This window comes from Vidua macroura, chromosome 2 (genome assembly GCF_024509145.1).
Source record: "Vidua macroura isolate BioBank_ID:100142 chromosome 2, ASM2450914v1, whole genome shotgun sequence".
In the NCBI taxonomy this organism is placed as follows: domain Eukaryota; kingdom Metazoa; phylum Chordata; class Aves; order Passeriformes; family Viduidae; genus Vidua; species Vidua macroura.
The window spans coordinates 86,434,875-86,459,630 of record NC_071572.1 but is presented as its reverse complement, the minus strand read 5'-3'; the positions used below and the strand labels follow the sequence as shown (position 1 = coordinate 86,459,630).

Sequence of the window (24,756 nt, the reverse complement as noted above, 5' to 3'; positions counted from 1 at the left end):
CTTTTACTTTGCGGTGTGAGGAGAAAGGGGGTGAGTCCATAGACCCATGATTACATGGGCCAGGTAGCAGCACAAAAAAATGGTTCTGTAACAATGCTGGGATGTCAGGTTCAGGAAAAGAAAAATGAGTTTTTTGTATAATTGATTATGTCACTAAAATTAATTACGGGCTAAAGGAAGGTTTTTTTTCCTGGTGTGCTAAGGGCCTGCATGCAAGCCACTTCAAGAAAACTGAAGGCAGTTTCTGGAGGTCCCTTCTCAAGTACTATGAGGAATTACAGATTGTTGACCCTCACAAAGAGCCAGGTCACTTCAGCACCTCTGAAAAATGGAGCAGTTTTTGTCCAGCCCAATTTAGGAATTAAGAAAAAAACAACATGCTGTCCAATAACATGATTGCGAAATCAGGGGGTTTTGGGCAAGGTAAACTGTCATGTGTTTGCTTGCTTCTAAACCCAAATTTGTTTTCTATGTTTCTGTGGAAAATCAGAGGATGTTATAAGCTGAGTCATGCCATTATTGACTTTAGCAAGCACAGCGCTGATATAAATAGTGAAACACTGGTGCGTCTTAGACAGAGGAAAAAGAGGATTGAGAGGTCTTCTAGCAAGGGCTGGTAGGACAGGGAGAAAAAGATGAAGACAAAGATCCTTCTTTTCCTTGAGTTATTATATTTTATATGCTCCTCTGCTTTTCCAGTGGCTCCAGAAAAGGAAAAAGAAGACATGCAATTTGCCAAGGTAAGGGCTATGGACAGAACTGATGAAATAATTTATTGAGAAAATGAACACAGTGATGTATTAGCAGTGTTGAGCATTTTATTACCAGATCTCTGCACTTGAAAAGAAAGTTTTATATTCTAAACTGTTGCTTTTTATTCCCTATCAGAAATATCTTGAAAACTTCTATGATTTTAAAGAAGAGAAACATTCTTTGTTTAAAGCAAAGGACCTCAACCACATGGCTGACAAAATACGAGAGATGCAGTCATTCTTTGGGCTAGAGGTAACTGGGGAGCTGAATCAGAGGACACTGGACATGATGAAGCAGCCTAGATGTGGAATACCAGACATCCGTTCATACAGCGCCTTCCCACGCAGCCCCACATGGATGAAAGAAGATGTGACCTATCGGTAACATACATTAGCACATTTTTCTCCACACCACTGGGAAGCTTTGTGAACGCTAGGCAGAAGTAATATACACAGTTCTTTACTATGTATTTCTGTATTTCTCCGTATAAAAGCTCCATTCAGGATGAAAGGGACAGGAATGTGGGAACTATTCCGGCTACCAAATAGTGATGAGGATACCAAAATAGGAGTTTACATTAGTTAGCTGATAGCCTACTAAATAATATACTCAGTGGATAGAAGGAATACAGCTGAGTATAAATGTTAGGGTTTCTGAAAGATATAAAAGAAAACTGTGAAATCTTTATCTGTTATGTAAGCAAATATTTTGAAAATAAACCACTTGAGACACATAAATAATTGTAACAACTGATTAAAATATTTGACCTTGATACCTTGTGTCCCAGTCAGATGTGATCTGGTTGCTTTTAATTCCTTTTGTCTTTAATTCACAGGATTCTGAACTACACTCCAGACGTGCTGCAAGCTGATGTAGAGGAAGCAATTGCAAGAGCCTTCCAGCTCTGGAGCAGTGTCACCCCTCTGAGGTTCACCAGAGTCTATGGTGGTCAAGCAGATATAATGATTTCCTTTGCAGCTGGATGTAAGGAAACTCTGTTGCCAGGGAATCATAGTACTTGTCACTTTTTCTTACCCAGATAATGAAAAACATCCTTTTTTTTTCACCCTTATTTTTAGTTCACGGTGACTTCTATTCCTTTGATGGTCCAGGAGGAACTCTGGCTCATGCCTACCCCCCTGGCAGTGGGATAGGAGGAGATGCCCATTTTGATGAAGATGAAAACTGGACCAAATTTACAACCTATAGTGGTAGGCAAACTTAAATACTGTGTTGACTGTTATTTTATTAGAAAGTGTTGTCTTGAAGATGCTGTAAAGTCACATGTCCCATGGCAGGAGTTCCAGTATTTACTGAGATGTAAAATGTCAGTGTAATTTAATAAAAGAGCTCTGCATATTTTGATCTGAGATGCAGTCACAACAGTCCATTGAAGTTAATGCAGACTGCAGTTACAGCTCCAGGGAAGGAAATGAATTAGCATGCAATATCAACGTTGGGTAATTGTGACATCAAAAGACAGGGAATTTTCACCCTCAGATAACTACCTTAAAAGCAATAATATAACCTCTCACATTTGTTTGTTTGCTTGGGTTTGGGTTTTTTTCTGATTTAAAGTGATGCTCATCTTTAACTTCTGGAAAGGAAAAAACATCTTGAATTTACTGGCAAATAAACTTAAATATAATAGTGAATTTTTCTGGTTTCCAGCAATGTCCAGGGATTATGTTACATGTTGCTGATTTTGTGAGGTAGTTACCAGGCAAATTCCATGGCATTTTCTATTCCCAAAATCTGATCAGGTGACTAAAACCTTCTCACCTGTTTTTCAATTGTTATTAATATTAAAGAAACCTTGATTCTTTATTGGAAAATTTCTGCAACATGGGCAAAAACTGTTCCCAGAGTGGTTTTCCAGTAAGAAATCAATGCCTATGACTCAAAACTCATTTCTTCTCCAGGAGGCCAGAGAGCTCTTCTTGAGCATAGTTAGATTTTGCCATTTTTTAAGACTGTGAATGATATATCTCACATGAGAGAATGGCACCTGTACCCTGTTGTCATGCAAAAAATTTGTTTAGTGTTTGTTCTTTGTGCTGGATCTTTTTTAGGATACAATTTATTTCTCGTTGCTGCTCATGAGTTGGGCCACTCACTAGGTCTCAGTCATTCCAACGTTTTCGGTGCTTTGATGTATCCCATATATATGGCCACAGATACAAGGAACTACCAACTTCATCAGGATGACATTGATGGCATTCAAGCCCTCTATGGTAAGCAAGAAGCATCATTTCCTGGTGAATGATGAATAATAATTTATAATTAATTTTACCCAACAGATAAATGTACTGAACTTTCTACTACATGAAAAATACTGAGGTTTAATTTCCTGTTATTATTTTTGGGCAAATCTCTTGGGGTTTTTGTGCTTAACAGTCTACACTGCAAAATGGAATCTCTAGACTGTAGTCATTCCAGTTAGTCAAAAGATCCAAGAGCCTTTCCCCAGTGATACTAGAGGAACAGCCCATGTCTGTAGCATTAAACCTTCTTATATTCAACAGATGGGTAGTTATGTGCACAGCTGCCTAAAAACTTGGCTTCACATGGTACAGCCTGAAATGCTGTGACATGAACTACTCTGATTCCCCTTCCAATTCCACACTTGTTTTCCAAAGGACCCCCCAAGGAATCTCCTGCACTTCCAACAAAAACTTTTCCCTCACAAGAACCAACTGAAATGGTACCTGCAGAAGCACCAACTCCAATGTCTCCCAGGGAAGAACCAACAGAAGTGACACCCTCCAAGCCACCCCAAAGACCACATGACTGTGACCCTCATCTGACTTTTGATGCCATCACTACTCTTCGTGGGGAAACACTGTTCTTCAAAGACAGGTAAGTGCTTTTATTTCCAGCAACATCTTTTTGTGAGACTCACAAAGTCAAAGCATAAAGTTCAGCTCAAGGAATATATCCTCCCTTGGTTACAAAGGAAAATATTTATTTCTGTAAGTGTTAAGGCAACTTTGAAAAATTTTACTAGCCCACCTGTGATGGGTGAGTAACATGGTTTACTAACAAGTGAGTATAATGTTTTAATCCATCATACATCATCATACAGTCTATTAAAATTGTGCAAGGCTGAATAATTCCAGTGTCACTCCTCAGCCTGCAGCTGCTTCACACGCAGCACTGTCCTGATCACACCATCCTGTGTGTGGGCCAGGGAGCTGTAGAAAATGTCACTGGAGATTTTTAGTGTCACTCTGACCTAGGATTCTGCACTAGACCAGTAATGTCTACAGAGAGCACCTGCTGTTACAGGGTGGCCTCTGACACTCACTGTAGCGAGTTGCTGGCTGGGCACATCCAGCCTGGTGAGAGCAAACAGCAGGTCAGGTCAGGACTTCACCTCCTTCTTGGCTTGGTAGCTGTGTTTTGGTTGAACAAGCTTCCTTTGATGATGTAGGTCTGATTTTCCTTCTAAAACATATGAAGAATTGTAGCTTAATAGTTTTCAAGGAGAAGGGGGAAAGAGCAATTCTTCCTTAAACCGTGTTTTAACATGTTTCTTAAGAATTTTTATTTAACATTTGCAATGAAACTGAAATGGGTTGTGCCTACTTACATGGGTCATGATGAAGAGAAAGCTGCAATTGTCAGCACTGCCACAAATATCCTAAGTTGTCCTGGACAAACCATTGTGGTGCAAATGCAGAAGTGCACAGGGCCACTAGCTGTGGGTGACCCTGGTTGAGGCAGGGGGTTGGACAAGATAAGCTTCAGAGGTCCCTGCCAACCTCAACTATTCTGTGACCTCAGAGCAACCTGTAGCAAAGGGCACAGATCTGTGAGGGAGCAGGGCAGAGTGAAGGACTGCATCCCAAAAGGGGTGGTACCTCTGCCTCATAGTGAGCACTGGTTCCAGCACCCAGACAGTAGGATTTTGAATACATTTATGGGCCACTGATCTCCTAATGAAGTACAGACAATGAAGCACTGCTGTTTTGGTTTCTATCAGCTATGTCTGGCGCAAAAGTCCTTATTTCTCAGAAATTGAGCATGACACCATCTTCTCCTTCTGGCCATCACTGACAACTGGCTTTGATGCTGCGTATGAGGTTGACAAGAAGGATCAAGTGCTATTTTTTAAAGGTACTTCTCTTACATTTCCATCAGTTTTTTATGCATACATGAAGTTACAGCAATTCTACTAATGTTATTTAATCATAATGGAAGGTATATTATGCTAATATTCATATTAACTCTAATACTAGTACTACCACTAATAGAGAATATTCTTAATATTTAAATCTATTTAAATTTTGCAAATTGTGTTACTACCAGTAACTAATACTGCTTCACTACAGTCCTACACAGACTTCCTTTGGTCAGTGAGAGCAAAGACCATAGCTGAGCCAAAATTGATTGCTACATTACATTATCTAAATGCATTTTTAAAGATGACAAACACACCTAAAAATATATTTACTTTTAATTATTGAGTATATAATACTCTTAATGACTATAAAAAATAGAAAATCCAGCAGCTGTGAGATATTTAAACTTCTCTGCACCCTAAGTGGGTAATGTTTTCAGCTGGACATCTGCGCTGTTTGGTGGCATTACTACATAGAAAGCTCTGGGGCTTTGATAAAAAGGAGACCAGACTCCTCAAGAATCCTTACAGCTTTTTCTGTTTTCCTGTAGATGGCCAGTACTGGGCTGTCAGTGGCTACAGAATAGAGTCAGGGTTCCCCAAGCCCATTCAGAACCTGGGCTTCCCCAGCAGTGTCGGGAAAATCGATGCAGCTGTTCATGACCAAAGTACCAAGAGAACCTATTTCTTTGTAGGCAACAAGTACTGGAGGTAAGGCTCTTTTCTCTTCTGTAGAAGAGATAATCAAAACAGCTTTTTTAATCAAGTGATGTGAATATTTGTACAGGAAGTTCATGTCCTCTTTTTGTCAGCCTTCTCAGCTGCTTAAAGCTGAAAAAACTTGATTACTCAGGTGTTTTCATAAAACAAAATCTGTTACACCTGAGTGTTTGCTTACTCTTATCAGGCTGTGATTAAGGGGCAAATGAGTTTTGTTTATACATTAAGAACAGTGTGAGCTAGTATAAAAATATAATGTATTATAATTAGTATAAAAATATAAATTGAGTGGACTTTGTCATCATGTCAGGTATTCATTCAGTAGTTACTAAGAAGTAAAAGTGCTCTGTGAAATTTATAAATGACAAATCAAGAAAAGTATAGAAGGAGATTAAAATATTTACTTCCTAAGAAACAGTTCAGCTAGGCAGTAATTTTAGCCTAATAATTAGTCTGTAATACTATCTTGAAAGAGTGTTATTACACCTGAAGTTTGCATTTCTTGTATGGGGTCACTTCATAGATTGTGCGCTGTAAAATTAAAATAATTATGTTTGATTAATTATTTAAGATTATTATTCAGTATAAGACCCATTCAGCTTTATTGTCAGTGTCAGGGAATGAAAGTAAATGTTCTCTAATATTCTGAAAACAGACTTACCAAGGATACTAAAGATGTAAATATTCACACAGCCAGGATTTATACAGCTCTATGAGGCCACAGATTGCAGGTGCTGGATTTTCAGCTGAGACTAGGAATATTTTGTAAAAACTCCATGTGGTTTCAACTTTGAATGTCACATGCTTATTTTCTGTTTCCACAATTTCTTTATTTAGTTTCAATGAAAATAATCAATCAATGGAAAGAGGCTATCCAAGAAAAATAGCTGCTGACTTCCAAGGGATCGGCCATCCAATTGATGCTGCCCTTCAGAAAAATGGTAAATAAATTAAAATGTTATTTTAAAAACCCCAAAGACCACCTGCCAAATGAAAAAAAAAAAAAAAAAAAAAAAAAAAAAAAAAAAAAGAAAAAAAGTATGTTTCAATCCATATATTAAATTTTTGGTTTGATTTTTTTAAAGTCACCCAAGGAAATAGTGAGCATGTAACAATAGGTATACAAAAATGAAATATTAATTTTTCCATATTTTTCCTCCCAATTCTAGGATATTTCTACTTTTTCCATGGATCGAGCCAGTATGAAGTTGACATCAAGAGGAAGAAACTCATCCGTATAATGAAAAGCAACAGCTGGTTTAATTGCTAGAAATTTTAAGTGATGGTGAAGGAGTATATTTGTACCAGAAAGAGTTTTTCATGTTTCTTGATTTTAGACAGTGTTATTCATCTGTTCCTGTGCATCTGAGTCTGAAATGATGGCCTTTGGCAATTCTAATTTAAAACCTTTAAAATGTAAAACCTAATGTACAGTTTTAATTTATTTTTGTTCTCTAACTATTTATTAATCAAGTTGTTTTTGAGTAATAAAGTATTTTGCTTGAGTTTAGCAGTTCTTGTGTTCTGATTCAGTCCACTGGAGACAAGGCATCTGCTACAACCACACACAAGCTGAATGGCACCAGGACCCATCAGCATTTTCAGCATGGCTCAGTGCCTGTGGGGAGAAAGTTAAAGAGAAGTAGAGGGGCAGTTCTTCAAGGCAATTAGAAATTACCCAGGTGACAAACGAGGGAAACAAGATGCTCAGGAGCAATGTGGGGGAGGCATAAAAGGAGCTCCTACACAAGAGCATGTGAAGGGAGAGACTGGAGTCTATGGTCTCACCTGTCATGGCCCCTAGCACAGGGACAGGGGGATCAAAGCAGGTGTGGGGACAGGTAGATGGGAACGTGACAGTAGCTGAGAGGACCAGTGCACAGTGCCACTGAGCGTGGTTTTAATGGACAGAGTCATTGGTACAGCAGGACATGAGCAACCAGAGAGAAGGGCAAGTGTCCAATTTGGGGATGGAGGTGGCATGCAGTCAGGGTGGGAAATGATGGAGATATGATCACAGGGTCACAGAGAGTCAGTGGATTAGCCCTCCTGAGCTATAACCATGTGCCATGGCAATGGAGTCAAGGCTGGCAGTCTACCACACAATGCTTGACAGCAAACAAGAAACAAGAACAATTTTCAAGAGCATACAAGCCAAAATAAAAAGAAAAAAATCTAAGGATTTTTATGTAGCTGCCACAGATGAATCCTCCAGAGGATGCATGGTAAGACATAGAGAAAAGCACACCTGCTTCCTCCTTGTTTGGGTCCTGCTCACAGGGCAATAGCTCAGTGACTTTAAACACCCCTTGGGCTTTAAGAGAGGTTGGCTGTAGTCCATCCTCTCTTTGAAGGGATTTGGTCCCATCTCTTGCAACACTGATGTGATGATGTGACTGTGCAAGGAAGTCAACTGGCTATTAATCTTTGTCTAACAGAATTGGCAAAGGTGAAAAGAGAGGATTGGAATGGCTGACAAGGACAGTATTCCAGTTAACACAGCTCAAACCCCATTAGTCAGAGGTAAAATTTGCTCCTCAACTTCTGCACAGGGCAATTGCCTCAGACATCTGATCAAAGACATACTATCATCTGTCCCCCCATCCATCAGGGCCGGAGGAAGCCATGTATCTCCCAGTGCACCCACAGGCCCACTGTGCTCACAGACAAGATCAAAGAAAGGCAGCAGAGATGATGCTAGGTTGGAGAGGGCTTTGAGCAACCTGGTCTAGTGGAAGGTGTCCCAGCCTGTCACAGGTGGGCTGGAACAAGATCATCCTTAAAGTCCTTTCTACCCCAAAAACTATAATTTTATGATCTTGGAATATCTCATCTCTGCCATGTTCTCCTCATGCATGTTTTATGCCACGCTAGGTATGTTCTAAGTACCTCTAAAGCCAGGTTTAAAACCAACCTACGTTACAAATCAGGCCATGTCTTAAAAGTGGCTTTTAACAAGAGTACCTATTGTTGTGTCAAGTAGGGACACAACAGCTCAGCATTGCCACAAGAGCAGTGGATCACCATGGTGAAGTCATGGACTGAAAAGTGGCTGAGCTCACCTGGCAGCAGTCCAGGCAGGGCAGAGACACAGGAAAACTGGTGCTGCCCAAACATCTCCCAGTGTCTTTCTCAGTAGCTCTTGCTCTGTACATAGCCTATTCTGAACAAACTTCAGTCCAAGGACTTTAGATGCCTCCAGGCTTAGACAGGGTGCTTGTGAGTACTGTTTGTGCATAACTAATGGAGTTAGTTTCCTCTGTTTTTAAAAACGCCTACATACTTTGATATCCTAAATAGATGCCTTCTTGTATGTGAAGGTTACCTTCAGAAATCAGGCCTTTAGGTTCTGGTTGCTGTCTGAGACTTGAAAGTGGTTTAAGAGGAATCAAAAGGAAAATTTCAGCAACAGTGAAGCAGAACACTGTTGGTGTTTACACTGACTCACATTAGATTAGTAAGTATTGCTCCTGCATAAGGTTAGTACTACTTTTTTAGTTATGACATCCAGGAAACAGCAAAATCAAAATACGCCCTCCATCTTTGAGTATTAATTAGCTTAAACTCACAATATCTGAAAAACGAGTGATATTTACTTAGCTATGAAGAAAAACGTAGCCTGGAGCAGAAACGGGTGACAACATGCCATAGATTTCACGTAGACAAGGGGACTAGTGAGATGCGTTGATCATGGAATTTCTGTCTGTATTTTTGCTTTGTTAATCTCTTAAACTTTGAAATTAAGTAGCACTACTTTCAGTTTGGGAAAAGCAATGAAATTCCTGGCAAATGGAAGATGTAGCTCAGATGACATTGGAAACGTCGAAAGCAGGAATGCTGGAGCTGTCGTCTATATTCAGTGAACAAGAGAATATTTCTTGTAACCATGATTTTGTTATAACTCATAAATTTTTGCTGGAATTAAAGGCCTCTTGAGTGTCAGCAGGGGAAATTTATCCACAAACAGAATTTCAAGTACTTGTCCTGTATGAATAGAAACTTTCCTTGGAATCCAAGAGCAGGCATGCAAATTAGAGTCACAAAATATAACGATGTTACATCTAAAAATCTTGACTGCAACAACAGTTGACCTAGACCAAATCTTTCACACATGAAATCTCAAAAATCCCTTAATGACTTCACTGTCAGAGAGCAAGGGTGACCCGTGTGCAAGTTGACTGGAACTGGAACACTGAATGCTGCCAGGGAATCAGCATTATCATGCTGGAGAACCACAACTGTTATATAAAAGCCGGAAGTAGGTCACACACTCATCTTTGTCAGCAACAAGATGTTTTTGAGGCTAGGTTTGTGCTGCCAGGTCTGAGGGTTTGCAGCACAGCCAGGAAGGAGGTGCCGAAGGCACTGAGTTAAGCAATGTTCATGGCAGCATGGGTTAAAGCTGCAGTTTTACACCTCAGAAGTTTCCCCTGCACAGACCTGCTCACCCAGGGTTTAGCCAGGGGTCCTACACTACCAGAGTTCAGCCTGGCCAAGACACTGAGGCAGCAGAGAGGAGCAGTTTCAAGCTCTGAGTAATTAAGCCCTTGGCTTTGCACAACAAGCCAACTTAGTTTCATCCTATTGAGGCTCTATGAGATGTTCTTTTCTTTTGTCTATACTACATTATTCATTAATTTTAAAATATATAAAGTGTGAATTAGCAATAACCTTTGTGTTAAGGTTAATAACAATAACAATAAACATATTGTGTTATACGTTATATGTCTTGTGTTATATGTCTTAGGGTGGGGCTATGGGAATGCATCCAAGGCAGAAGATTAATTCAAGAAGAAGAAGAGATAAGGGCAATCCTAGGAGCTTACCCAGACAATTTCACAGGTTATAAAAATGAGATCATAGTAGTTTTCACACTGACTTTAAGCTAAAACCAGAGATTGACATATTGTGCCACTTCTGGATAAAGTCACCTCAAAGAAGGTCTCTGTGATTATGGAGTTTTCTTTAAACAGCATATTCTAGGTGATTGATCTCTTAAGAGAAATGGAGAATAGTATCAAGAAAAATAAGAAAGAGGTTGACAAAGTAGCAAATGTACTTGAGAAAGCTGATAATCAGAAAACTATATAAATTTCATTAATATCTTCCTAGATGGTTTTGATGCCTTTTAGTAGCCCTCTCATTAGAGAGAAAGATGAGTGATGAAAATTTAAGTCCTGGAAAGTTACTTTTTCCTTCTAGTACAGATGGAGACACTGAGGGAAGAGAAAAAAAGAGTTGGAAGGCTGTGGGGGGCTGTAAGTTCCAGAAGCTATTTCTGCAGAGAGGTGCTGTCAGTGTGTAAACTGCACAGGAGAATGATACACCAATTTTTGGATCCATCTCACCCCCTCTGCTACACCTCACATAACTCTGTGAGTGGAGTCATTACCAAAAGCTCTCTCAGGGGATTGCTTCCCCTTGGCTTAGCTGGTCATTTCTGGGTCATTCCCTGAGCCTGTCCATCTCCTTCCAGGACCAGGGAGGGATTCTCTTTCTAATGGAAATATCTCAGGTAGATGTCTGTTCTTAGGGTAGGAATTCAGTCCTCAGTTACCAGATAATCCTTGGGGAGTCCCATCAGCCTTGCCTTGCTCTTTCAGCTGCCCAGACTCAGCAATCCCTCATGTCCTGCCTGTGGATGGCCACAGGTATGCTGTGCTCTGGGGATCCTTCTGGTACCAATACAATGCTCTTCAGCAGGAAATAATTTCAGCAAATACCTCAATTGTGCAAAATATTGATAAACTCTCCTTTGACATCTCTATTATCCTGGAAGCTCTGTGGAAGGGAGTTTATCCCTCTGCACATTCCAAGTCTCACCTGCTCCTCAGTGCTGCAGGCTTACCCGAAATCCTGTGTCAGCCCCACACAGAAGTCTCGGATATGTAAGACTGAACATCTCTTTTCAGGATTCCCATTCCCATTGCTTTGTCCTGGTTTGTGGTAGTGCATGGAGGGTGTGATTTGGCATGGAGGAAAAGTGGACCCAATCTAGAGTGGGCCTGCTGTTGAGTCTCAGCAGTTCTTACACCAATGGCAGAAAGAGAGAAGAGAGGAACCTCTCTCTGACAAGGACAGCCATCAAAGAGTTTGATCCAGAAAACCTCAGTGCTTTTTAAAACCTTATAGTATGTATCAAAGAAGGAGAATGTGAAATAAAATCTTTGGGCAATTCTCTGAGAATAGTGGAAAAACTGCAATAAAAATAGCATGAAAACATATAATTTTTATATTTGCTGGGAGAAGTGCTTTCTTTTATTTGTGTTAATTTCACATTTTTCTGAAGAAAAAAAAGATCGTTTCATCCAAGTGCAAACTGCTTTTTAAAAACTGCATAAACAAAACATTGCTTCATCAAGCAAGGAGTTATAGCACTGACAGGACTCTACCAAAGGGAAAGATGGTGGCACTAAAATAGCCCTCCCCAAAAAAGAAGGTAGAAAACTAATTTCTGTTTGTAGTCTACAGTCCTGTAACATTCTGTGAATATTTATCCCTTTAGGCACTTCAACAACCTTTCTGAAATCAATATTATCTTTGAATGGAAAGCATTAAAGAGATATGCTTTAAATTTTGGAGAGTAAGACTACATTTTAACAATTAAAAGGTTAATAAGCTCATTAGAAATAATTACAGCTCTATTATCTTCTCATTAATCATATTTCCATGTTGCAAAACCTGCACAAGGGTGGAACCGGATGAAAGACAGCACTGATCTGTTTTATGGTAAAACTCTTGTTTTGCATGTTCTGTTGCTAACTAGACATTGTGAGAATCAATGAGTCAGGGATTGGAAAGCTTTATAAAGTAAAAAAACACTATATAAAGGTGAAGCAGGTGTGTGGCAGACTACAAAAAAGACTTCTATAAAGACTAGTGGAAATGAGAGTGGGAAATCTCCCGTTTCTCCTATTATTATGTGGAACACTTTCTTGTGCTTTTCCTGCAAATAGAAGGCAGACAAAGGAAGAAGGCATGCATATTATCCAGGTGAGGAAGGTAGAGCTCTGGGGAGATGTTTAGCTACTGTTGAGCATCCACGCCACTCTGTGCAACTAGTATAGAGCAGCCAAAGAGCAAGTAGAATAAATAACTGATTGAATATTTCTCAAATATGTGGTGAGAAAAACTACTTTAGCACCATCTTATTTTACTTTTTTTTAGAGACCAATTAAATTTGATGATGCCTTCACTCTTTGTTAATTTTACAAATAATTAAACTTCTGTGTCAGTCTAGGACTGGTTTGTAGTTCAGGTGAAAATGTGGTTATTTATATGACTTGTGATATTATGAAACATAACTCCTCATGAGGTAAGTTTAATATTTATTCCTGAACTATTACTGTCTAAAATGTGGGGAAACAGGATGCAATTACTGAAATTTTATATTCAGTTATGTATTTCAAATTGCTTACTCTAAAGGATTCTTGGTAACCTTGGGGGCAGGGTAAGTGGAGGGCACATTATCAGAAAATAATCTATTAAACAAATGCTAATTTTAAATGTATTTTGATAACTACAAAATATTTATAGTGATAATACAACGGAAAAAGCTACCATTGAGAAAAATATTCATGCAGGCTTTAACAAACTATTATCCATGCTGCCATAGAACAGAAAGATAAGTAGCAAAGAATACATGACTGACTGGTGTTAGTTTAATATCTTATAAGCTTCAAAAGCAAACATCATTGATTGTCCTAAGCTTTGGGTTTGTTTGGTTTTTTTCATTAGAAGTACCTGGAAAATTACTATGGATTTAAGAAAGATGGAGAACCTTATGGTTGGAAAAGTAATAATGCAATGACCCAAAAACTAAAACAAATGCAGGAATTCTTTGGGCTGGAGGTGACAGGGAAACTGGATTCTGCCACTTTGGACTTGGTACAGAAGAACCGCTGTGGACTCCCTGACGTAGCTGGGTTCTCCACCTTTGCAGGAGAGCCAAAATGGACAAAACATGTCCTGACATACAGGTAATCACAATGGAATTCTTCATGTCAAGACAGTGTGAAGTACAGGGTGAGTGGCAAGAACACAACTTGTTCTCTCCTGTATTTTAAAGGATAGTAAACTACACACCAGACCTGCATCCAGCAGATGTCAGCGCAGCGATCAAGAAAGCGTTACGTGTCTGGAGCAGTGTGACCCCACTGAGATTCATCAAGAAGGACAGAGGTGATGCAGACATAATGATCTCCTTTGCAGCCAGAGGTAAATCTCCATGTAACCATTAGGAGTTATTGCCAAGTTACTGCCTACATGGAGCTGTTGACCTGGAATGATTTCTCCTGTACATAGCATATGTGGAGATCAATGTCCGGTTGAACAAGCAGACAGAAAAATACAGTTCTTGCTCAAGGTGCTATGGTTACAGCTCTTGACAGGCTTTGGGGGAGGGCATAGAGGCAGATGAAGAGGAAGAGGAAGAAGATTTAGGGAACTGCCAGTAGTTCACTGCATCTATACCTGTTGTGTGCTGCTCAATGTGTGCATGAGCCCCCAGTCAGCTGTTTTTGGGGTTTGCTCCTCAGGTCACAATGACTTCATCCCCTTTGATGGCCCAGGAGGCTCCCTGGCCCATGCCTATGCACCTGGCAAGGACTTTGGTGGAGATACTCACTTTGATGAGGACGAAATGTGGACCAAAAGCACAGAGGGTAGGTAACTAAGTTCTCCAGGCCCTTCCTGAGGCAAATTGCACATGGAATCAAGGGTGCAGTGTCTGTCTTCTCTCTTTCTTAAGAAGTGTTTAAATTGCCACTGATTTGAAGGAGCATATGGTTTGCATAGCTGTAAAAAGCCTCTGAATCTCTGATTTAAGAAGTTAAGGCCCCAGCTCAGCTTCTGCCATGCACTGGGGGGAGCTTTATTTGTAAGGCTGGTCCACTTCTTCCCACTCCTCAAACCTCTTCTTGCACAGTTACCTCACTTGCACTGGCCCAGGATCCTTCTTCTACACTGAATTCTGCAGGATCTACAGACTATTTCCTTGTACTCCCCTATAATGATTCCATTATTTTTACTTCTGACCAGAATTTTATCTCCAGCCAAATTTCCCACAAGAAGTTCATTTGCTTGGGCAAGCAGTTTTGAAAGCTTCTGATCTACATTATGCCCTTCATGTTATTCAGGACAAATACAAAGACACAGCTCTCCTGTCATGTGTTTTGTTTGATGTTTTCAGGCACGAACCTGTTTTATGTTGCTGCCCATGAGTTTGGCCATTCACTGGGACTTTCCCATTCCAAAGACCCCAATGCTCTGATGTATCCAGTTTACAGGAAATTTGACCCTTCAGTACTCCTTCTTCATCAGGATGATATTACTGGCATACAGTACCTCTATGGTAATTCAGAATTTTTCATCAACTACTGCTTATAATTTCAATTACTTCAGATACCTTTCATATGTACTGGACATACCTCAAAGAGTTCACACTATAATTTCTTCCATAAACTGCTTCTTTTAGGATCGTCTCCCAACACAAACAACGATCAAATGGAATCTAGTGAGATAAAAGACCCAACTGAGTCAAAAGATCCTGCACTGCCAAACAGCTGCAGCTCCAATTTGACGTTTGATGCTGTCACCAGTTTCCGTGGAGAAATAATGTTCTTTAAAGACAAGTAAGGCAGCTTCTGAAAGTAAAATAACTGAGTGTCACTTTTTAAAGTATGCCCCACAGCACAGAAAAATAGCTTTAATTAGAATATCAGCCATGTTAGACAGGAAGACAAGATGAGGAATCAGGAAAAGAGGTGGAAAACAAAAATAATGAGGGTGGTGGAGAAATGGAGATAAGTATAAGGAGGAGGCTGACCTTTGGAACAGGGGATGCTGTGAATAGAGTGGGGGGAAATGGCTCCTCTGCAAACACGTGCTGTTTTCACTTCAGGCTGTAAGCAAGTCTCAAGTGGGACTTGCATCTGGGAGAGTTCAGCTTTGGCAAAACACATCACCAACTCTGGGACATTTCAGAGGCTTGTTGTTGTCCTAGCTTTGAGGGAGCTGAGGGCTTACCAGCCCTGACAAAACACCTGCTTGAAGAGCCCCTGTAGTAAGGATTTAGTATACGAATAAAAGGAAAGGAAAATTGGGCTTTTGTTACCAAAGTCTTACCAGGTATCAGCCTTGTGAAACAGGTCTCTCTAAGCTCCACTTCTGCATAAGGGGAAATAAATGTTTTGACAGAATAGTTTATCTGACCTATTTTAGATGTCTACATCAAGAAGAGCGCAATCCCACCATGGAAATCACTGTCTTTACATTAAGTTTGCAGGGAATATAGTGTGACTAACTCGGGTACATAGCTGGGTTTGATCAGATAAATACTGCCCTGGTTTTGTCATGTGGTTTCATGCATTAGTGAGTGTGAACATCCAATTTTATTTAAAACCTGTTCTACACTTACACAAGGCATATTTGGCGCAAACATCCAGCAGTCAGAACAGCTGATTTTGAGTTGATATCTTCATTCTGGCCACGGCTGCCACCTGGTGTTGATGCTGCATATGAAATTCCTCAAAAAGATGAAATGGTCATTTTTAAAGGTAAAACGTTATCTTTTTATTTTCCCATGTTGTCTTCCCAAGTAGCCTAGAGAGTTTGCATCTGGCTTCAAAACCACTTAAGTTCTTTCTGTAAGATCCTGCAATCTTGAATTTAGTCCAATAAATTGGTGTGTTTCAATCACAGAAATAATAAAATTATTGTCAAAGTAAAAGAACACATATCTTATTTTTTAATATCCACATTGAAAATTTTCCCTGCCAAAATAAATTTCATTATTTTTCTTCTGGGAAATTGTCTATTGAATTTAAGAATGATACTAGCATTAGTATGAAGAAAGACTGAAATTTCAGTTTTCAAAAAAAGTAATGTGGGGAACTATTGCTTTTTTTTTTTGTCTCGAGAACTATTTTCTGTTATTTCCAAATTCAACTATTATTTTCAAAAAACCATCAGCTTTCATGAAAAAGATTGTGATTTTCAGGAGAAGATTCTCACAACATGTTGTTATCAACTTGTGTTAATAGGGAATGAATTCTGGGTTGTGAGAGGAGATACCATACTTCCTGGATACCCTCAAAACCTCTACACTCTGGGCTTTTCAAAGGATGTTTCCAAAATTGATGCTGCTTTTCATAATGGTATTGAGGGGACAACATATTACTTCACAGCAGACAAATTTTGGAGGTAATATTTCCTGTGGTACTTTTCTAAATGGAAGCAAACATAATCACATGATCAATACCCTGTCATGATTTGGGATGCATTAGTCAGACACTTTTGGTGATCTCTTGCAGTGTCACAACTGGCTGTAGAAAAATATTCGAGAGGAGGTAGAGCAGTGCTTTTAGTTTTCCTTTAGTTCATTTAACAGTTTGTTTGTTTATTTGTTTGCTTGTTTTCATTTAGCTGTCTTGGTTAAAATGTCATTGTACAGTTCCACAAGTCATCTCAGGAAATCAGGCAGAAGTTCACTATTCACATATCAAATATGTATCTGTGGAGTAAGAAGGAGAATGTCACCCACTTTCCAGTTACTAACAGTTAGTTTCATAAAGTTGCTGATAAATGCCATGTACTGCAAAGAGTTATGTGCTGTCCATGGTTATTATATTTTTCTTTTCAATCCCATCCCTACGGCTCAAGTTTGTCTTACAGGACATAGAGCCAAAGGAGGTGCTCCTGTAATGGAAGCAGTAAATAACCTGAATTATTTTAGATGAACAACAAAGCTTCTCTTACTTTCCACCACAATGTCCAAACAATTGTATATACAAAGATCACTCTAGAGAATTATTCAGTCACACATCTGTACTTTAAGCAGAAGATCAGACTTCCACATTTTAGGTCAAACTCTCATAACTTGAATGATTGAGAGTTTGATCATTAAATCTTCTGTTAAGGAAATTAGAGAACGGAAAAGATTTCACAAGACTTCTTATTACAGCACTGAGAGATAAACAGCACTTCACCAAAAATGTAATAGCTTGCTGTAAATATCTTAAGTAAATCGACTTAAATTACCTTATAACTTCAGAAAAAGCCCAGATTTTTCCTGATAAACCTTTCTTACAGAAATATAACATGAAAGAAATATTTTTATAATCTATTATATATCACTCCTTTAGGCATGGTCTCTTAGAAAAATAAAAAACAGATTCATGTGATGGTTGCAGTATTAGATATTCTTAGGTGGAGTAAGGAGAACTAATTCATCCATTGCAGCTAATAAAGTAATAATTAATTTATGGCCAATTGTGTCTCTTTCTACACTACCAAATGACACTGAAAATCTTCAATGAACTTGGTTAACTGTTGATAGGTAGAAGATAATGAGCTGAGAGGAATTAATCATGAGTTGTTTGCCGGTTTCACTGACTCCTGTTTCTTTATAATTTTTCTCAGTTATGATGAAAGAAGTCAGTCTATGGATAGGAAGTCATTACTGATAAAAGATGCCTTTCCAGGAATTAATGGGAAGATTGATGCTGTTTTTCAACATGAAAGTGAGTAACTATTCTTGCTAAAATCTATAAGAAATGCTCAATGTCATAGGGCGGAGAGTGCTTGGGCAGAGACAGGTACTTCTACATGTTGCTCAGAATCCACAGGATGACCAACAAGACCCTGAAGCAGTCACATAACACTTCCATGCTTCACTTTACCCCCTTGAAGAATGGTGATGGTACACCTTTAGTGACAGCTGCACATCTGGAAAGGCCAGCTCTAAGGGAGAGATATATCTGTATTTATGCTGATGTGCACATCATACCATGAAGATCAACACTTAACACAGTGACATCTCAGTAACATAAGGTGTACCTCTCACAGCCTGTCCTTCTGACATAAAACAGTCAGTGCCAGTTTCTCCTGCAGGAGGATGAACATTACTTAGACATGGAAATGCTGGACTAGACTTGAGGATGCATTCACACTGCCACATGTCACAGCTTCCCAGTTGCCTCCTTGGTCCTCATCTGCTGCTCATCCAAACCCATGCAAGTTTCATAGCAAATCTTACTTCTTCGTCCTAAATGAGTCTCACACACAGTGCTGAGACACCTCACACCTCACTCCAAGAGGGCAGTGTGGACGTGACTAGCCCAGGCTGGACCTCTCCTTCCCTGCATGGTATCTGGTAGCACCCATCAAGCAAGTACCTGCTCACACCTTGCTGTGCTCTGTGCCACACTCTGGTCTGTGTAATACCTACCCACAGGTGGCTAGAAATGCACCCTGCTGAGGGGGTGCAGCACAGCTGGAGTGTAAGAGCAGATATTTTAAACTAAAGAAACGCACAGGATACATCCTTTGCACAGTGACCTTGTGGGGCTCATCAAGTACACAATGCAGCACATGCATGGCTGGTTTGCTGTGGAGTGTGTCTCCATGCTGCTGGGTCATGTGTTGCAGAGGTTATATCTGGGAGTAGATGCTGTTGGCAACATAATTGGATCCAAAGGTTGCTTTGAGCCCTTTGAGGATGTTGTTAAAGTGTACTAACCTTTATATCTGCATTATCATAATTCATCTAGGTTTGGGTTTTTATTGTTTTTTTTTTTTTTTTTTTTCTAGATTTCCTTTATTTCTTCAGTGGAAGAAAGCAATTTGAGTTTGACCTTAATAAGAAGAGAGTAACACGCTTCCTAAACACAAACTTTTGGTTTCCATGCTAATAAAATGAAATCTGTAATGGTGTTGGAAAGAATGTACTGTTCTTGTGCTAGAACAGCTTTTTCTTTTATAAATATGTAGAATGTAAAGGTACTTCAGCATCAGTCAGCAGATATCTGTCCCCACGTAACCTGTGTTTCTTTAAATAACAGAACAGTATTTAACATGTTGATGTGTACATACCTATGTAGCTAACATCAGGCTGGCTAGCTTACCAAACAACAACACAGTTTCTACTTTTGATACAAAATTGTGATTGATTTTATTATTTCTGCCATCTTCTTTTCACTCTTCTTGACGTACATCACCCTACACAGAGCCCTGCCATGGAGCCAGGAGTCCATGAGGAAGAGCGTCTCTCTTCCTAAAGCTGGAATTCCTTTCAACCTGTTTTAGATATTTCAAAGCTAAGCAAGAAGACTTAGCTAGTGCTCATAGTTACAGTGAGACATACAGGAGTTTCAGAGAAAAATCCCTCCCAGCCTGAGAGGTGTTAAGAGGTACAAGTTCTTTTTTTACAGTGACTGGAGAGGCAGTTTATGTTGGACACCTGATTATTGAAGGCCTAATTTAAATGTGATGAATTCTACCCTCAACTTTTTATTGATATATGTCATTTCCTGTGCAGTGTGCTCTCAGGCAGGTTGGAGCAGATGACCCTACTGTTGTTCCTCCCAGCCTTTCCCATTCTGTGAGCAAAGGCTCATTTCCACAGACATAGGAGCAGAGGGGCACACTGGTAGGGAAAACCCAGACACCACTGACCTGCCTCTGTTCCTCTCCAGTTTTCCCTGGGAAGTGCCCACTGGCTGGGGGAGACCCGTCATGTGTCAGTGAGAAGGTCCCCATCACCTCACCTTAGGGGTTGGGGAGGATAGGGATTAATATCCTGTGTAAGAGTATTTGCACATTTCATACAATTTATTTTGTCATGTTCAAAGGGGACTATGGGAATGCTCAAAATTTATTGTAAATTGATTACTGGAAAGAACAAAGGCAAGGAAATGACAGGATCAAGATAGACTGGGGAGGAAAGGGAAAATAGGGGGATAAGTGCATAAGAGGGATTGGTTGTATGCAAACAGACTGTAGTCAGCTGCTTCTTTTGCCATGCCCTTCATGTTTGGTCCTGTCTTCTCAGTAAATCATGCCTTATGTGTGGGTGAGATCTTTCTGTGTGAGTTTGGGTGAGCTTCAAGCTGGACTGGCTGCCAGAGAGAGCTGAACGCCAGCAGCTGGAGCATGGCTGTGAGCTACAGGGACATGAATGCTCCTGGGGATACAGGAGGTGCAAGGCCAGCTGCTCTCCTGGGAGGGCTGTGTGTCTAAGAGCAGCTCCTGAGGGCCTCCACACTGTGTTGGTATTTCCATGTTGGTGCTTCACCATGGGAGAGAAGTTCTCATCAGAGGGAGGTGAGAAATGGGGTGGGACCACGACTCCAAGTGCTCCATGATTTCTGTCTGTGATGGTGTCTGTGGCCAGTCTTATGGCTCTCTGGGCCCAGGGGGCAGACATGAACCAGCTGCCAGTTCAATATTGCTGACATAATCTACCTGATTGCTGAAGCCAGACATCACTTGGGGCCCACAATTATTCACGTGGACAGCTAGCAAGATCTAACATATTAGAGAAGGTATCCTCTCCTTCAGGCATGTAAAAATATCTCTCCCAACACCCAATGTCTCTTCTTCATTAAACAACATCCCTCCAAAAAGGTGAAAAACTGAGAAAAAATAGTTATTCTATTTGATTCTACTTCTCCATGAATCACAGAATCACCAAATGACTGAGGTTAGTTGGGCCTCTGGAGTTTATCGTGTTCAACTTCCTTTGCTCAAGCCCAGCTAGAGTGGGCTACTGAGTCTCTAGATGGCTTTTAGGAATACTGCTTTTGCACAAAGGAGAGATTCCACCACCTCACTGGGCAACCTGTGACAACTCTCACAGTAAAATAAGCGTTTCCTGATGTTGAAAGGGACCCTCCCGTATTTCAGTTTGTGCCCATTGTCTCCAGTGCTATTGGGACAAGGTGATTGTATTTTATTTATGCATAAAATTGTACTACAAGATTGCGATGAGATATTTCAACACACTTTATGTAACCTTTTTTCTGATGCATTTTTAAAACCCCTGCTATCAGGGCTACTCAAATGGGGCACTCCAGTGACTTGGGAATCTTTATCTGAATTTTATCAGGGTCAAAAATGTGTACTGGCATTGTCAGACTTGCAAGACAAATATTGCTGCCACACCTGCTGTAGAGGTGGCGAACAAGGCTTTGCTGTCCAAGCAGAACTAAAGGTAATATGATTAATTTTAATCACAACACCTCTAAAAAAGGAAATTAGTAGCTCTGGTCAGTGTCTGACATTGCTGAGGTCAGAGAAGTAACTTGAAAGTAAGTTACTTGAAAAGCCTTGTAACTTGAAAGTTTCTATTGAATTGATCAGGAAATATTTCTGTGCTGTTTATTTTTTTCTTATTAGTCTCCTTGTTCTGTTCCTGTTTTCTAATTCTGTATTTCCTTCATGTTTCTGGTATGGCTTTTTGATTGGTCTTGCAGCTGCAAGTTTTAATCAGTCATGGCCTCAGCTAAAACAGTGAAAGTTAAAAAGATGCATTAACAGCTTGGCTCACACTTTATAGTGTTTGGTTGTTTGGTTTTTTTTTGGGGGGGGGGAGTTGTTTGTTTTGTTTTGGTTTTAGTTTTTGTTTGTTTGTTTGTTTTGGCTCCTTCAGGAAGTCTCTAACTGTTCTGCTTTGAATAGTTTTCTTTTGTTGTTCCTGCTGTTAATGTTCGTCTATGGTGTCTGTGCCTTGCACATCATTTCCATTGTGGATATCCACATGAGACCATGTTCTTTTAAATAGGATAATCTCTTCCAGCACTGGTCTATCCAACTTTCTTTTGGAAATATTGTCTTTCAGATGAGATTATAGCTCTCAGAACAAAGCTGGCTGGTCCTAGACCTTTCATGATTGCTTTGTAGTTTTCTGGCTGTCACATATTTATCCAACTAGTTCTTCTTTAGGGGTTTTTTTGATGATTTTTGATTAGTTGGAGCTCTTTCTTCACTTATTTCTGTGCACACAAATAGTCATACCAATTGTGAATATGAAGTCTTAGATCTGTGGCAGAAGTAGAACCTAGCTGACTTGAGTACTGTCTGTCTTAATATAGTTTATCTGGTTTAGTGTCAGATGTTGATATTTTTTCTCCACAATTCTTACTTTAAAAATCTTCCATATCACTAACAAGACAGCCTGACCATTTGAGTGAAAACAGGCTTTTGAACGGAAGGTGATTGACCTGTATTCAATATCCTGCGCTCTTCTAAAATGCAGTTTGAGACCTAGGCTCAGAGTTAAATACATTCTTTGTCTGTGGTACACTTAGTCCAAGCATTCCAGTTATCGTTTTCTCAATCTTCTAAACATATCAGATTTTCCATGTTCCAGCCAATTTCTAGCCTATTTGCATAGAAACTTGGATGAAGACAAAAGCATCTCTCACAAGAAACATGTTTTTTTCTGTGTTTTATATATACTGGTCTCATTTGTTGTAGTTTTCACCATCTTGTCTTGGAGGACATTTTGCCTACATCTGAATGTATATATTTGCCTTTTGCTTTTCAAGGACTCCATAGCACAACCATCAGACACAATCCAGAAGGTCCAACATGGAAGTCCCAACACTATCTAACCAAGAGAAAATCTGTTTGGCTTGCAAGTCCTTTTTCTTGCTATTTATTGGTTTTCTTCAGTTTCCACATTCATCCCACCTAGAAGGGACGAATGACCTTTGATATTGTTCTTGGCAGGATTACAAATATATGATCAAACAAGGTAGGTCTGCGGTGCTGACATGATCTGAAAGACGTTGTGTAGTGATTTAAACACACAGACTAAGAGCAGAGAGTTTACCACCTCAGTAAACCAGACAAAGGTAACTGATAAGTCATGGCAGAGCAGAGTAAGATTAAAACGAGTCCATTTAAATATTGTCTGCAGGAACTTGTTCCTAGTGAGATGTTTGGTTTGGTTAATGGAAATGCTGGGGGTGGAGGGGGGGAACCTTTCTCGGTAGCACAAACTGCAGCTTTGTAGGTTCAGAAGTTAAGACAACGCAGAGCTGCAACAATGCATGTCTAGGTGCTATTGATATTACAGAGAAAATACTTTAAAACTGCCAAGGAGCAGACTTTTCTTCTAGATTATTCTCTGGCAGCCTCTGAACTTCCATCTGGCTGCCAGGAAGAAAATTGCCTTTGCAGATTCATAAGCAGTAGCTGCCTCATGGAGTGTTTTGGCATTTATGCCATGCATCCAACCGGGGGACTGTGAACTTATAGGAGTTCCAGTATGTCCCAAATGGTGCAGATCCCCAGGAAATATGCAGATTTTGTTTGTAGATCACTGTGGACACATTGATTTTTTTCTTGCTGCCTCTTTCGGGACAAGCTTTGCATCTACACATCTTGTGTGATAACCACTAAATTTACAGGCAAAGGGCTTCAAGTTGGTAATGCTGGTTCTGCAGGGCATCCCAAAGCCTATCTGCCATCAGGGCAATCAAGACTTGGACACAACAGACCAGATTCCCATCCCAGGTAACAGCCCAATTGCAAAAATGAAGACTGTAATTTGATTTTCCTGTGTTCAGGAAACAGGTGCTTGGCATGGAAAGCGGCACTCCTTCCCTTCTCCTTTTACTGAAATCATTGATGATGCCATGTCTGAGACTGTGCCAGTCACTGAGGTGTAACACAGGTGCTGTCCCACTGTGGGACTGGTCACACTGAATTGCTTTTCTACAATAGGTTATTTAGAACTGATTCAGCACCTGTCATCCTGAGCCCTATCACAGTGGCCTTTGGACTTCTGAGTGGTTTGAACTACAGAATTGTGCTCCTAACACTGCCCAGCACTGCACCCTGGTTTGTAAACCAAGTGACTGATCATTCCCTTGGAGCAGTACCAACAGCAGTTCTATAAAGTGTTTAACACTGGATTATGTGCAGCCATGAGCTTGTGCAAACTTCAAGACAGCTGATTGCCTTTGGCTGTTTCATCTCAGTATTAAAATGTACTTGATTCATTCAGGGAAAACTCCTCATGAACCCTCTAACTTCAAGCAAATATCTGGCAATCAGTAGAATATTGCTGCACAGTGGCATGGCTTACATTTTGACACATTGGACTTCACATGAAAAGTGACATCCTCCAAGGAAAATAGCTTGTTTCAGGATAATACTGCAGAAAGATTTTTATTTTGTTGCTTCAAAATAGATTGGAAAGATGTTAGAAGATTAGGATATACATAAGAGCACAGAATAGGCAGAAAATACTTCCTATGGGAATGATGATTATTTTGTAGTGCAACCTGCTATTGAGAAAGCAGTTGCTAACACCATTGTGACAAATTGTAACAGTAAACAATTCTTAGAATTATGTTTGCATTTTTGTAACA

The 24,756-nt window shown here is 39.9% G+C and overlaps 2 protein-coding genes across 3 annotated transcripts; both read left to right on the top strand.

The window, feature by feature from the left end:
• Window positions 1–608: 608 nt before the first annotated feature.
• LOC128803934 (stromelysin-1-like) lies at window positions 609–7,101 on the top strand. The gene is made up of 10 exons (XM_053971288.1): window positions 609–740; window positions 889–1,133; window positions 1,589–1,737; window positions 1,833–1,964; window positions 2,826–2,987; window positions 3,393–3,612; window positions 4,739–4,872; window positions 5,428–5,587; window positions 6,434–6,537; window positions 6,766–7,101. Exons 1-10 carry the CDS (start codon window positions 636–638, stop codon window positions 6,864–6,866), a joined length of 1,512 nt encoding a protein of 503 aa, XP_053827263.1. The 5' UTR covers window positions 609–635; the 3' UTR covers window positions 6,867–7,101.
• Window positions 7,102–12,444: 5,343 nt separating this feature from the next.
• Window positions 12,445–19,550, top strand: LOC128803847 (stromelysin-1-like). 2 transcript variants are annotated; one of them, XM_053971141.1, is made up of 10 exons: window positions 12,445–12,589; window positions 13,334–13,575; window positions 13,665–13,813; window positions 14,134–14,259; window positions 14,787–14,948; window positions 15,072–15,228; window positions 16,019–16,152; window positions 16,639–16,798; window positions 18,017–18,117; window positions 19,187–19,550. In XM_053971141.1, the coding sequence occupies exons 1-10, from the start codon at window positions 12,482–12,484 to the stop codon at window positions 19,285–19,287; spliced, it is 1,440 nt and encodes a 479-aa protein (XP_053827116.1). In that variant the 5' UTR covers window positions 12,445–12,481; the 3' UTR covers window positions 19,288–19,550. The 2 variants fall into 2 exon arrangements, with proteins under 2 accessions (XP_053827116.1, XP_053827117.1); XM_053971142.1 differs by lacking the exon at window positions 12,445–12,589 and adding an exon at window positions 12,828–12,911.
• Window positions 19,551–24,756: the final 5,206 nt, after the last annotated feature.

Coding starts and splice junctions, on each gene's coding strand:
- LOC128803934 (XM_053971288.1), top strand. CDS start 636: ATGAAGACAAAGATCCTTCTTTTCCTTGAGTTATTATATTTTATATGC. Junction 741..888: donor AAGACATGCAATTTGCCAAG/GTAAGGGCTATG, acceptor ATTCCCTATCAG/AAATATCTTGAAAACTTCTA. Junction 4,873..5,427: donor TCAAGTGCTATTTTTTAAAG/GTACTTCTCTTA, acceptor GTTTTCCTGTAG/ATGGCCAGTACTGGGCTGTC.
- LOC128803847 (XM_053971141.1), top strand. CDS start 12,482: ATGAGAGTGGGAAATCTCCCGTTTCTCCTATTATTATGTGGAACACTT. Junction 15,229..16,018: donor ATAATGTTCTTTAAAGACAA/GTAAGGCAGCTT, acceptor CACTTACACAAG/GCATATTTGGCGCAAACATC. Junction 16,153..16,638: donor TGAAATGGTCATTTTTAAAG/GTAAAACGTTAT, acceptor TTGTGTTAATAG/GGAATGAATTCTGGGTTGTG.